The sequence below is a fragment of the Neofelis nebulosa genome, chromosome 9 (assembly GCF_028018385.1).
Source record: "Neofelis nebulosa isolate mNeoNeb1 chromosome 9, mNeoNeb1.pri, whole genome shotgun sequence".
Classification (NCBI taxonomy): Eukaryota; Metazoa; Chordata; class Mammalia; order Carnivora; family Felidae; genus Neofelis; species Neofelis nebulosa.
In genome coordinates, this window is record NC_080790.1 from 80,402,734 (window position 1) to 80,417,810 (window position 15,077).

A 15,077-nucleotide genomic window follows, 5' to 3' on the forward strand; every position below is an offset into this window, starting at 1 on the left:
ATTTTTAAATCTAAATATAGGAATGTTAACATGGCAATATGTAAAGGAAACATTTTCAAAAGTTTTAAAAATATGACATATTTTCTTTAGCTTTAGACATTAATCCATTAGGAGCTAGTATCTTTAAACATTCTCAATCACCATACAAAAATCATCTAAGTTTCTCAACACCCTCCAAAAAGTAAACTATTTATGACAATATGATATATTTATTCAAGTTAAAACGCTATCACTTCCTTTCCCATGATTTTTGTTTGGTTTCTTACAGTAGAGAAGAGTCAACTCAGATCCTAGATTCAAACTGGAATGGTGGGAGAGGGTAAGAAAACCAACTACATCTGGACTTTTTATATTTCTCGTATCAGAAAAGTAAGGTAACATCGAATCTTTCAATTTTACAACAAGAGAAACATATATGCAAAGGGACCACAATCTGACCTACTATATAATAAACTTGAGAATACAGTCCCTCAGTTTTTGGTTTAGTTATAAAATCTTTCAGGTATCATTTCCTTGTGTATGCATTAAGTTACAAAAGAACTGTAACTTCTTAAAGCAATAGCATGCATCATTCATATATATGTTACTGAATGCATTTGTTGTGAGGATAAAAAATACTACCATCAGAGTGACTCATCAGGCTAAACTCAATTCTTTGAACATTCTAAACTCCCTTCAAAGCTGAAGCAGTAGCTATTCATGACACAAATAAAGCCCTGGTGTTAACCCAGCAGTTTCTGTGCTTTCCTGAAAAAGAACAGACTCTCAGAAGAAAATGCTAATAGTTACATCTTTCAAGCACAGACAGAACTACTGAAAAATCCAGAATAAATGTTTTTAAAAGTATTGACTAACTCACAAATATCTGAAATTCCATTAAAACAAAGATGACAGCATATCTCAGCAATATTCAATAATGCAAAATTATTCTCAAACCAAAAAGTTGGAATGTGCACTAGCATCATGAGAACAGTTAATCAAGTTATTTATCCAAGAGAAAGAAAGCGCATGGACCCAAACTGCGGAGTATGCTACCATAAAATTTCTATTTAATAACCAAGTAATAGTAAATATGTAAAAATATAGAAAATGCCCAATGCAGGTACCAGTCTTATTAGTCTTAGATGAGATCTTTCAGCTGAAGAGGAGTATTCTTCCCTAAAAGACCTAACCTCCACAGGGAGAACAAAATGTTTCTAATTTCCCTTTATCTTTCTTGATAACTGAGTCAGAAAACTTGGAAGCAGGGATTTATTTTGCCAAGGAAAATAAAAATAATATTTCTTGAAGGTTTTATGATCCCTTAGAATATATATTTATAACAATATCAAGTTTTCTTAAAATATGAACAAGAATACAGACCTTTGAGATCTGGTCTATTTCGTATACCCACTGATACAAAGAAGCAATCCATATCAACATGCATTATACAGCTCTGATGCCTGGGTGAACTCAATACTGACATATTTCCTAGAAGGAAAAAGAAAATGTTCAAACCTGAAGCTAATTTTTAGTATCAAAAAAAAAAAAAAATCAGGTCTATTTAATTTTAAAAACTGTACTTTAAGTGCCTATAAGTTGAATGAAGTCTCAAAAAAATACAGTATCTATTACAGAATATTTCAATCACTTCAAGCAAGGTCAAACGTCAGTTTCTTTGGCTCTAAACATAATCCAGAGATATAAATTTAGTTTGCAAACATAATTTGAAATCAATTATGAAGATAGCATGTTTTCCTAATCTATATTGTAAGAATTATTAAGTCTTTCATCCAAAGTATGTCTAAATACTTAAAGTTATTTCTGTGTGAATATTTTATTAAAATGTATAAAAGTACTTTCATATAGTTACGTGGAGCTAAGTAACTTTAGATGATCAGTATTCCATATGCAGTCTACAAATATTCCTTGATAAAAAAACAGTAAAAACTGCCAGTATAGAGTGCTTGGTAGGTGTCATGCACTGTTTTAAGAGGTTTACATGTATTTATTTAAAATTCTCAATATGATGAAATATATAATCTTATTAGGTCCATCTGATAGATTAATATTGTTATGTTAATGACTGTGTTATGCAGCCAGTAAGAAGAAGCCAAACTGGATTTCAACTCTAGGCAGTCTGATTTGAGCCCTGGAACCATCACATTGTTGCTCTAGATATAGTTAGAAAAAGTCTATAGAACAAATACCTACATATTAATCTGTAGGTAAATATATACAATTTTCCTCCTTTAGCCATTAAACACTATTAAAAATCAGCTCTGAAGCATATATGCCACTTTCAAGAAAAGGGTAGTGTCCTCTCCTAAGGACTCTGCCTTCTAATCACCCTGAGCTATGTATTTTGGTTTATCAGGGTTATTGTAACCAATCCAGCCACAACTAGAGCTTTGTTCTTTATCAGTTCCATCCTTAGACCTTTTCCCTAGTCCTCTAAAATATAGAATTCTTGGAAATAAGAACTCCAAGCTTGTAAAAAGTTCTAATCTCAGGGCACCTGGGTGGCTCAGTTGGTTAGGCGTCCGACTTAGGCTCAGGTCATGACCTCGTGGTTCATGAGTTCAAGCCCGGGTCGGGCTGCATCAGGTTCTGTGCTGACAGCTCAGAACCTGCTTTGGATTCTGTGTCTCCCTCTCTCTCTGCCCCCCCCCCCCCCACTCCCTCTCTGTCTCTCTCAAAAACTAAATAAACGTTAAAAAAAAAAAAGTTCTAATCTCATAAAAAAGTTTTCTGTTGATAGGTTTAAGAATACTAGTACTGAAGGTGTTAAGTTTTCAGAATAAGCTTCCAAAACCTTACATTTTTACTCCCCAATGGTTCAGACTACTACATTTACCAAATTGTGACTGTGAAAGCAGTGTGAAAGCACCAAGTTCTCACTATGTGCAAGGCAACAAGCCTTTGTTGTTATCTTCCCTTAAGTTCAGAAGCCCACAAGGTGAGCACCATGGACCACCTATCACTCCACCGTGAAGGGGAAACTGAGACCCAGAGAGGTGAACTGGCCCATGGCCCTGCAGAGCCAGAATTTGGATTAAGGATACATTATTGAACTCAAACCATGCACTTCCTTGCTATCCTCTGTATTATCTCAAGAAATGATTTAGAAAATAAATCTTAACAATTATAATTTTGCTGTATATAAATATTATATAAACATAATATAAACCCCAAATAACTGCTTTAAATATTCAAGTAGTACAGAATGCATATACCAAACACCTACTGAATGCTTTCATACAACATAAAAATTTATCATTTTATTCCATTCATGAAACTAATTCATAATAATTCTTTGCAGCTTTCAAAATTAAATGACCTTTACCATATGAGGCCAAGGGATGATGAATGGATAATCTAATACCTGTAACATTATTCTGAAATATCTCATAAGTAACACAAAGTATTTAGGACTACATCAAACACAACAAAACATAATAGAAAAAAACCCACAGGGAGAAGCTCTATCACTGTCTAGGGCAGAACCATGAGCTTCTCTCTGTACCTCAGTTTCCATAGCTATAAGTTAAAAGGTAATATGAGATAATCTGAGATATCTCTCTAAAAAAACAAAACAAAACCATATATTCTGTAAACAGTTATCTAAAACCTCAAACCAGAAACTAATTAGTAATGACTGCATAGAAATACAGTCTGTAATTGTTGGTTTTGTTTGCTTTTGAAGACAAGTATTAAAAAACAAAATACAATTAACCCATCTACTATTATGTGAAAATACTTAATCTCACTACAAGTTTACCACTGTAATTACAGTAGCTATTAAGTCAGTTCTTTAATAATTTAAAAATCATTCAGATGCCAGCTTCTAGAATTAAGTTACTCTTACCAAACCAATTTATTCTTACAAGAATTTGAGCACTGGATAGAATTACATGTTATATTTTACACAGTTCAAAATTTCAACAACTGACAAGGTCTACATGAGGAATGAATGCTCAGAATCCCAACCTTGTTACTGTTTAAGTTACCTGAAAATATTCAGCTAGCCAACATTTAAATCTAAATTTGTAAAAAATATTTTAATAAGGAAGAAAGCTTTCTATAATCTGCTATACTTACTGTTAACTTACATGCCCCGATATTCCTAAAGACTTTTATGAGAGCTTAGTACTGATCAGAATACCAGTGACACCTTAAGAACAAAATGGTCAAGTACTATTGTTTCTTAAGAAAACAATGTTAGTAAGTATCTACCTGTGTCAGTTACAACAAGTGCAGACCTGCCTGTTTTCATTTTTTTTAACTTTTCCCTTCCTGGAAAGATACCACTACTTTGTCTTTGTAGGGTATTGACAAACTCAGTCAATTCACACTTCCACATTGATATGTGATGCAGTCTTGAGTGGGAGTAGAAGTCTGAAATAAAATTGCAATCTGAAGGTTTGGATGGCACTGAAGGTGCTGCCTTGCTAAGAGCAGGTACTGAAGTGCTTTTTGTGCTTGAAGGCCCCTGAACAGCGGAGTGGTGAGCACCATTTATTTTAGTGTTACTGTGCAAAGATGATAAGGAGAAGGAATGAGTTCTGTGTGGATTCCGCACAGCATCTGTGTTTCTAGTGCTCTGTTGCAACTGATGCAAAATGCAGTCTCTGAAGTCAGTGCTGCTCTTCTCAGCCTGCTCCTCCTCCTGGGCAAAGTCTGGAGAAAGCCTGCTGGCAACACTGTTGCCCATGGGCACCAAGCAATCCTGCATCTGTAAGGCACCATTAGAGCTAGGAGTATGTCCATTAAAAATGGCAGTGCTGTCTCTGTGATGCGGAATTCCGTTTTGTTTCCTTCCTGGAAGGATGTGCTCCAGCTCCGCAAAACTAAAATCATTATTGGCATCTTCTTCATTCCAACTGTTCATTCCATTGACTTTGACTTCATTTTCTGTCTCAATCTTCTTAATTATGTGATTTCTACAGACAGAAAAAAAGATATAAATTGATATGTGACTTTCAGGCTAAAACAATTTTTAATGTAAACATGGTCTTAGTGATGCACACCTTCAATATTTCTCCCCCTAAAAATTGAAAAATTAAGCCATAAATTTTATATTCTTTCTCTTCCAACTAAGATAATTCTTAGCTAAACCAAAGTAGCAAGGTAACTACGAAAATCCTAGAACATAAAGTCTTTTAAGTTTTGTTCTTTTTTTTTTCAAACTTCAAATACTCCCAAAGAAGAAACATAAAAGAATCTCAGGTTGAAGAAAAATAAAAACCATTTTCAATTATTCTTCCCACTAAAATTTAAATGGAACCTGTAATCCCTAAATACCCACAGTAGCACAGTATCTGGCATTTACTAGGGAGTCAATAAATTATGGGAGTTAACATAAATAACTCCCATAAAAATGGATAAGAAACTTTATCTGAATTAATATTCCTTGTTTTAGTTTCATGTAAGGCATTGTTCACATTAAATATGATACTGCTGCAATCCTAGGGCCAGTTAGTTTCACTGAGGAAGACTGACAGACTGTATTTACTAATCCCTTAATAGGCCCACTGTCATGAGTAGGTAAAAAGAACTAGGTTAATGTGTATGGGTAATTCAGTAAAATGTATACCTAGTAAAATGAGGACATCTGCTTATTAACAAAGGAAATGGCATTTCATTTCTTAAAAAAGCATATTCAGACACCAGGGTGGTCCAAGGCAATCTGACCAAGTTTCTGGATGACAAGTTTATAAATGTAGGACCTATGACAAATGTTTTTGCTAAATTCACATTCTGACTCCTCTAGATATTTGCTTGTTAATACTCTATAATAAAGGCAAATTTCATCTGCATTCACAAAAATGATCTAAGGAACAAAAACAAAAACCTGAATTACAGAACAGCAATTCATTCTACTTAGAAACACCCACACCATTAACCCAATTACAGTTCAGGCTCCAGAGAAGGTTGCCTGATACATGATACCCAGGCATTGGTGAGGCTGCCACAGTATTACCAAGTTTAATCTAAAGTCTCTCATCCTAATACCAACACAAGAGATTAGCAGTAACAGTATGATTAAACAGAAAAGTCACACATGAGACAGATACAAAACATTACCACCCATTTCTGGGTTGGCTCTGGCTGAACCATCTCATGGAATATGACAGGCAATTCTGATTAGGTCCAATCTTCACAGATGATCATGCCAGTGAAAAGGGAAAATAGAAGATCAGGGAACAATTAAAATAAAAGAGGAAGGAAAGAAAACCTCATTTGCTACATGTCTGGCCCTTGAGATAAAGAGAAAGCAAGGGAACAAGAAGTCATATAAAAGAACTTCAAAGAAATTTATAAAACGTATTGAATATACTAAAGAATAAATACTATGGAAAGCAACAAAGGTGAGTTAAGTCAGAAAAGCCTGACATCTAGTTTTCTGTGTGACAAACAATAAGATTCTTCTCATGTATACTAGCAACATATGCAACAGAATTACAAACACTGGCAAGAAACACATTCCTAATATACATTCTTTCTGTACTACAGTTTTTCAGCCTACACAAACGGATATTCATAAAGTAGTTGTAATGGAAATATATCATTGGGAGACATACATTAATTAGGCAAAAGTGTACATGTATTAAAAAGTACAATCTAATAGGTAAATTCCTGCTAAAACTGACATAAGGGAGAATTAAAAATAACAACCACCTATTTCCTATTTTTATTACTGTAAGAGAAAAATACGAAGTTGCACATTTGGAAAGATTTTCTGATATTATTTGTTGTGCACCTTGATGGTGCTAAAAAAATTGAAAGGGTTAGGTAATGTGAAAAACATGAATATGCTTATAAGTGAATACAAGATAAAATACAAATGACAACAACAAAAACTACTGAAGGTAGTGATATCAGATCCTCCCAGCTTAATTGGACTTCTGGTCTTTAAATATATATATATCCAACTCCCAAAGCAAGCAATTTAATAAATAAGGAGAACACTAGCGGTAATAAACCACCTGATATACAAGTTAAGGCAACACACCAATTAATCATGAAACCAATTTACCCAAGATAACTGCAATTAAAGCTTAATCAATATATTTTTTTAAATCTGCCACATGGAATAAAGTCTAGAGTTACCTCTAGCTGTTAACACTGAGGGTCACCAACTAAATTTTTACCAATGTAAATATATTTACATATGTAAAACTGCTATGAATTTGGAAATTTTCAAAAATAACCTAGAAATGTTAACACATTTATTATGTATATAGCACACAACAAAAGCATACTGGTGCAATTAGCTTGGTTTTTGAGAAAGCAACATTCTACAGCAAATTACTTATGTGGAAGTAATTTTGGGAAAATCCATGGAAAATTTTACTTCCAGTAATTTAAGATCCATTAGTATAACAGGGGAATCTACACTGATTGGGAAAGCTTCCTTATTTACATTTTATTTAAGAAACTTTCATGATAAAAATAAATTTAATTTTTTTAAGTTTATTTATTTTTTGGGAGGGCACGTGTAAAAGTGGGGGAGGAGTAGAGAGAAAAGGGGAGAGAGAGAGAATCTCAAGCAGGCTCCACAGTGTCAGCACAGAGCCCAATGTGGGGCTTAAACTCACAAACCATGAGATCATGACCTGAGCCAAAGTTGGATGCTTAACTGAGCCACGTAGCCACCCCCAAAATAATTTTTAGGTAAGATACCCACAAACATATTTTAACATGTTTAATATAGATAAATGGCCATGTTTTGTATTTGTTTCTATTTCAGCAAAGCAGGAGCAGTACCCACACCAACTGCTAAAACCCAGCTTTGTAGCATTCCCCAATCTAGAGAAACTTACACCCTGTTGTTCAGCTGTTTGGATACACTGCTTGGACCCGGCAGCACAGGATCCTCAGGTTTGCACACAGGATTAAAGTTGAGACCCTTCTGCATGTTGGACTGCTTGCTGTACAGCTGATAGGGAATGTAGGACAGGAGTCGTCCAGCTTTGATGCTGAAACAAAAAAGTAAAACCAACTTAAGAGTTTAATACTTGAGGAAAAGAAGTTTCATGAAAAATAAATGTTCTTAACAACAGAGTTTTTCACCAACAATGAGCCACCTATTCTCCTAGTTTATTTCTTCTCCCTCTGTTTTAGTGGCCCTAATGCAACATAATCTTACTTAAACACTTAAGAATAAGATATTCCTTTAAAAGTCAATGGCAAACAACATTACATGAGGGGAAAAAGAAAGAGAGTAAGATGACAAAACTGCAAGCACGAGTTCGACTAGTCAATACTTTAATCCTCATGACTTTAATATTTTTACCACAACTCCGCCTCAAACAATTCATATAGAATCATCAAGATTTTCTCAAATCTCCTCTAGTAAGCTTTTCCAGAATAACTAAAATGGATGAGAATTCCCAATTTCCACACCATGAGCTCAGGAAGGGGAATAAAAGGTATAAAAATACGTATACAACTTCTTGCCCTCTCTCCTACAGGGTACAGATTGGTTTTTTATTACAGATACTGAAAATAAGCTATTTGTTTTTGAGCTCTTGGAGACCAAGAATGTATTTTCTGATAAAATACTACCTACAAGTCATTGGGGAATCGTCTGAAATGTGTCTGTTGGTTTGTTAGTCAAGTAAAAATAATTTTACAAGAACTGTGTAATACTGTGAGAAAAAATGTAAATGACACCATTTAAAAAAAAAAAAAAAAAGCCAAATCTATACCAGAAATTAGTCATATACATTTTCTATAAAGAATAAATTGAGGCAAGATACAAAAACACAAGAGAAATGAAAGAAATCATGAGGTGAAACTGCTGTCAACTTTTATGTAAGTGAACTGAATAAGCACTCTAATCTATACAGTTAATGTAATTAGAAACATTTTAGCCCATGTGAAGTATGGGCTCTTCACAGTATCATTTAAGTACTACGTGGCAGATGTGCTAACATATTATAGTTTGGGAGCTTAAAAAGAAAGGGCAGAGTTTGACTGGGAGCCAGTTACCCCCAGCAGGAGACCCCAATGAGCTGGCATAAACTGCAACAATCACCACCTCACTGCCAGCAGACCCACCTGGGAACCTAACGATAGGAGGCAGGGTCCCCTGCTACAAGAGACTCAACACAAAATGAAGAACAAAAACAAAATCAGCCTTAGTAACTAAGGACAGCATTTTTAAACTGTGCTCCACAGCACTTGTCAGGCTTGAGGAGGCAGTGGGGTGAATCACAGCAGCTTCTCATTAACTATCTTACCCTTCAGATATCCACATTACATTGTCTGAAGAAAAGGATGAGGACAAAAATTTGAAAATCCCTAATTTATACTATATAAAAGTATAAGATTTGCAAGGCAAAGGTTTCAGTAAAATAATCTCATACCTAAAACTTCTCCATTAAAGGACTCCCTTGCCTCTTAGAAGTCGTGGCCTTATATTCATGCCCACATTAACTCAGGTTTAATGGCACATACACAGACACCAGGGAATTCTAATCAAAGCAAAGCAATCACCTCAAACACTTACGAGTGGTAGTTGCTGTTTAAACTACTCAAACTAAAAACAGGAAAATTATAGAAAAGAATATCATTTATCATCCGTTAAATAACTAAAATAATGTTTAAAATTTTAAGTACAATAAAATCTCATAAAAACACTACTGAGAAGAGATGAACAAGACTGGGATTACAGTATGAAAGAAAGAGTACTGTAATTGCCCAAAAGGATTCCATGCTAGTACATGCAGACACTGGGCATTTATTTTATATATTAAGACATATGCCCAGACTGATCCATTTCCACAGGGCCAACTCATCTACATCAAGCTTAATTAAACGGCAAAGAGGCAGACCCAATTAGGAGTCAGAAAAATCTGAATTCAGAATCCTGCTGTTCTTGGATATATCTTATTAGCTCTTCCTTCTCATACATAAAATGAAGCAAACAGGCCATATGATAAGGATGTCCAAAGTAACTTCAGTTATTTAAAAACAGATGATTAGCCTGACTTCAAACCAAAATAAAATCCACTCAGGTGAACTTTAAAACTTGTAACTGCCTTAAGTTGCTTTTTTGATTGTATTCTCTCTAGTTATATTCAGGGAAAGAAGGAAGAGTAGGTATTTGAAAAAAAAGCTCTAATGTAAACTCCCATTTTCTAAGCAAATCAAGTTCCACTAAGCAAGTGCCCTTTTCAACCCACTTTCCTACTATCTATGGATCTCCACCATTCCCTCCAAAGTCAAACTAATATCCTCAGATCAAAATTCTAGCCCTAGCACGATGATAGGATTGTCTGCACATGACAACACACAGTACAACTATGGAATGATACAAACTTTTTTCATATTAAATATAATTTATTGTCAAATTGGTTTCCATACAACACCCAGTGCTCATCCCAACAGGTGCCCTCCTCAATGCCCATCACCCACTTTCCCCTCTCCACCAACCCCATCAACCCTCAGTTTGCTCTCAGTATTTAAGAGTCTCTTATGGTTTGCCCCCTTCCCTCTCTGTAACTTTTTTTGTTCCCCCATCCCCTCTCCCATGGTTTTCTGTTAAGTTTCTCAGGATCCACATATGAGTGAAAACATATGGTATCTGTCTTTCTCTGCCTGACTTATTTCACTTAGCATAACACTCTCCAGTTCCATCCACGTTGCTACAAAAGGCCATATTTCATTCTTTCTCATTGCCAAGTAGTATTCCACTGTATATATAAACCACATCTTCTTTATCCATTCGTCAGTTGATGGACACTTAGGCTCTTTCCATAATTTGGCTATTGTTGAAAGTGCTGCTATAAACATTGGGCTACATGTGCCCCAATGCATCAACACTCCTGTATTCCTTGGATAAATTCCTAGCAGTGCTATTGCTGGGTCATAGGGTAGTTATATTTTTAATTTTTTGAGGAACCTCCACACTGTTTTCCAGAATGGCTGCACCAGTTTGCATTCCCACCAGCAGTGCAAGAGGGTTCCCATTTCTCCACATCCTCTCCAGCATCTATAGTCTCCTGATTTGTTCATTTTAGCCACTCTGACTGGCATGAGGTGGTGATACAAACTTCTTATACTGAAAACCACACAGCTCCTTTTTTAAGGAGACACATTGCTAAAAGCCACGTTCTTTGATCTGATGTAATGAAGGGTCAGGTCATAAGAAAACAGCAAAAGGCACTGGTGATATATTCCAAGGATAGGCTGTCAACCTAATCCCCCAAGGTTTAAAAAAATTTTAATCTCTAAGATACATATGGTTTTCTGAAAGCCAAATGCACTTTCTAAAAATGCACTTTTGGGGCACTTGGGTGGCTCAGTTGGTTAAGCGTCTGATTCTTGGTTCAGCTCTGGTCATGATCTCACGGTTAGTGGGATCGAGCCCCACATCAGGCTTCATGCTGACAGCAAACAGCCTGCTTCGGATTCTCTCTCTCCCCTCTCTCTGCCCCTCCCCTGCTCAAGTGCATGCTCTCTCTCTCTCAAAATAAATAAAATTTAAAAATGAGTGAATAAGCAAATAAATAAATAGATATATACTTTTGACATTTTGGAATTTATTTTTTAACAATTGCTGATGCTTACAGAATAAAAATAAAACAACAAAGGAACTTCTATATTTTGCCTCTAACAATGTGCCAGGCATTATGCTAGATAATTGCGCAAATTATTTCTAGTTCTCACATAATCATATCATGTCAATATTAGCCTTCTTTTACAAATGAGGATTTTAATATTTTCACTTTTAATTTTCATACATCTAACAATTACTCATATATATATATATATACCATTTCAAAATATAAATTCACTTAAGTTATGGCTCATCGCCAAGGTTCAGATGACATACGAATGGCCACTGATTTAGAACATCAATTACAAATCAACAACAGAAGAACCATAATGTAACAACTAAAAGATATTAATACCTCAAACTGCTCTTCCTCTTTGTCCTGAGTACTCCAGGTCCACAATACCCTGGTCTTCTTCTTACCTCTTAGCATGTACTTTTAACACAGGATAGAATTTACTCATATACCAAGCATACTGTTTATTATGTTTTCTTCAATAGAACACATAAGCTCCAAGAGGTAGGGATGGGATCTTTGTTTGCTTCATCAATAATTCCCAAATACACAGAGCACCATCTAGCCCATCAGAGATGCACAAGCATTTGCTGAATGAATACCATGCTTAGCCAATCCCTTCCCATCACTGCTTCCTGCTGCTTACCTGAGTCATCTCCCCTAATTCCTGGTAGCTAAGGCTGTTGCAAGAACACTAACATACTAGGCTACCTAAATTATCAATGTGAGGTTAAAGAGTACACTGGTGTTAAGACATTATTTTTCACTCTTAAGAGGCAATGTGTGTTTATAATATAAAATATTCCAATTTTAAAAACTTATTAATTAAAAATTAAACTTACCTTTCCACAATCCATTCTGGCCGAATTACTTTTTCTCCCTTTAATTCTTTAATTTTGGCATTTGGAAGATTTGTGGCAATAATGTGTGTTGTTTTGGATCTGGAATAATACACATGGTATTGGCCTCCATGCAACATCATTAACTTTCGCAATTCCTCAGCAGAAGGATCTGTAAAATTAGTATTAAAATATGTTAAAGAGTTTTTTATATAAGTACAGCCCTAGCTGAATAATCCCTTAAAAAGCCCAATTTGAGGAACATATCACTGATTTCTCCTGGGCTGTGTTGTCAGTAAACAAAATTGGGAGGTAAGTCACAAAGTGATAAGGCTATTTGGCTTTAGCACATCCTCTTCCCTGGCTACTGGAGACAGTCCACCAATAAAAAAGCACTTATTGCTAAGATGTGCCCAGAGCAGATAGGGACCTCAAGTACTGAATCTACACTAATAACAGAGCAGATATTTTAAAACTTTTGATCACATTTTGCTACATGACCTTGATATTGGTTATCTTAGGTTTTAAAAAATTAACAAGTATAAAATCATTTATAGATCAGTTTACAGAGACTCCAATTAATCTTACACCTACCTCCTTCAGAATAGTACAATAGTTGGTAAATTACTCATACTTACTATGAGCAGACTTACTATAGGGCTATTAAAAGACTTTACCCCTATGAAGCTTAATAATTTTTATTTATTTAAAGTGTTTTTATTTTTTGAGAGAGAGAGAGAGAGCGAGAGAGAGAGAGCGAGAGAGAGAGAGAGAGCGAGAGAGAGAGAGAGCGAGAGAGCAGGGGAAGGGCAGAGAGAAGGAGAGAGAAAGAAGTCCAAGCAGGCTGGGCACATCAGCAGAACCTGAGGTGGGCTTGATCCCATGAACGATAAACTAAAATCAAGAGTCAGATGCTCAACCAACTGAGCCACCAGGAGCCCCAATAACCTTTTTTCATTTAATATAAAAAAAGTTAAAATAATATTATTCAGTTTCTTAATATGAACTTTTACCAAAACCAAAAAATAACCAATACAAAAAAAAAAAAAAAAAACAAAGAAACTTCATTTTTTTCCATTTTGTTTCAAATTAATGTTTCTTAAATTATAGAAAAATACCTTAAACAAGAATCAGGGTGACCTATGCTTTCCCATAAAAAGTCGAACTCACTAAAGTTATGTTATGACCAGTATTACTAGCATCACATTAAAATAATTATTTTCAATAGCTTGTTTCTTCCACCTATTATCCTAATGAAAGCTCTAATCATACCTTCCTCAAAACAGGTGTATGGGGGAGGGGGTGTGGAGAGTGGGGAAATGTCACTGGAGGCTTATGTATCTACTTGTTATTCAAGCAACAGATTTTCTTAAATTCATATGATACAGATCAAAGTATTTAAATAAATACAATACAGGTCAAAGTATTTAAATAAACACTTTTATTATGATAACTATGTAATTAGGGGAGTTTTAGTCTTTAGAAGAAGAAAAACACTAACAAAGGACATTTAGATATGACAGGTTTTGTCTAGTCTTGGTAAATTCTTATAGTGTAGAATTCCTATGATGCTACTGATTGCAAATACTACTACTGTCCAACAGAAATATAATGTGAACCACAAATGCAAGCCACATACATAACTTAATATTTTGGATCTATTAGGTTAAAAATATTACTAAAATTAATTTTACTTTTTACTGTCTTTAAGAGGCTTACTAGAAAATTTTATCGTTTCAACACGTAATCAACATAAAAAAATATAATTTCATATTTTTTTTAGACTAAGTGTCTAGCACATATTTACATTTAAAACATATGTCGAGGGCGCCTGGGTGGCGCAGTCGGTTAAGCGACCGACTTCAGCCAGGTCACGATCTCGCGGTCCGTGAGTTCGAGCCCCGCGTCAGGCTCTGGGCTGATGGCTCGGAGCCTGGAGCCTGTTTCCGATTCTGTGTCTCCCTCTCTCTCTGCCCCTCCCCCGTTCATGCTCTGTCTCTCTCTGTCCCAAAAATAAATAAAAAACGTTGAAAAAAAAAAATTAAAAAAAAATAAAAATAAAAAAAAATAAAACATATGTCGATTTAGACTAGCCACATTTCAAGTTCTTATTAACAAATGTGGCTAGGGGCTACCCAAATTTAACAGTGCACTAAAAAGAGAAATGAAAACTTTTAAATAAAATTAATTCAAAATTCATAATGGAAGGTTTATAGGGCTTAAGGATCACAAAAAATAGAGCATCACAAAAACTTAATGTAAAACAGTGAAAATTAAACAGTCAGAAATCTGCAGTTTACTTACTTTATTTCCCTAAGATTAAAGAATTTGGTTGATATAAAATAATAATAAAAAGTACCAAATTAAAGGCTAGGTACAACGTAATCATATGGACAAATACCAAACCCAATAAAAAGCAAGGTAATGCAAACAAGTACTTACAAGTTAATCTTGTAAATTAACTTGGTTAATCTAAACCAATTCTAACTGTATTAAATGATTTAAACAGAAAACAGGCTGACAGAACACATTACTTCTGTAAACAGATACTTGTGAAGTATGCCCCCTCTACTACTTGCTCTCTGAAATCAAACCACTGCAGAATTTTGAAACTGGAAAACATGGACCTACTGGATAAAGTTGAGGAGGTTCCCTGAAGTCCAATTTTGCAAACTCT

The 15,077-nt window shown here is 35.0% G+C and overlaps 1 protein-coding gene across 5 annotated transcripts in view; it reads right to left on the minus strand.

Annotated features, from left to right (window-relative positions):
• Positions 1 to 15,077, minus strand: part of REV1 (REV1 DNA directed polymerase) — an 89,863-nt gene that overhangs the window by 32,246 nt on the left and 42,540 nt on the right. For all 5 annotated transcript variants that reach the window (XM_058684406.1, XM_058684405.1, XM_058684409.1 and 2 more), the window contains 4 exons: positions 12,404 to 12,572; positions 7,806 to 7,961; positions 4,216 to 4,922; positions 1,363 to 1,470 (listed from right to left, as the gene is read on the minus strand). In XM_058684406.1, coding sequence (XP_058540389.1) covers positions 1,363 to 1,470; positions 4,216 to 4,922; positions 7,806 to 7,961; positions 12,404 to 12,572 — 1,140 coding nt within the window. The remainder of the gene's footprint in view (positions 1 to 1,362; positions 1,471 to 4,215; positions 4,923 to 7,805; positions 7,962 to 12,403; positions 12,573 to 15,077) is intronic.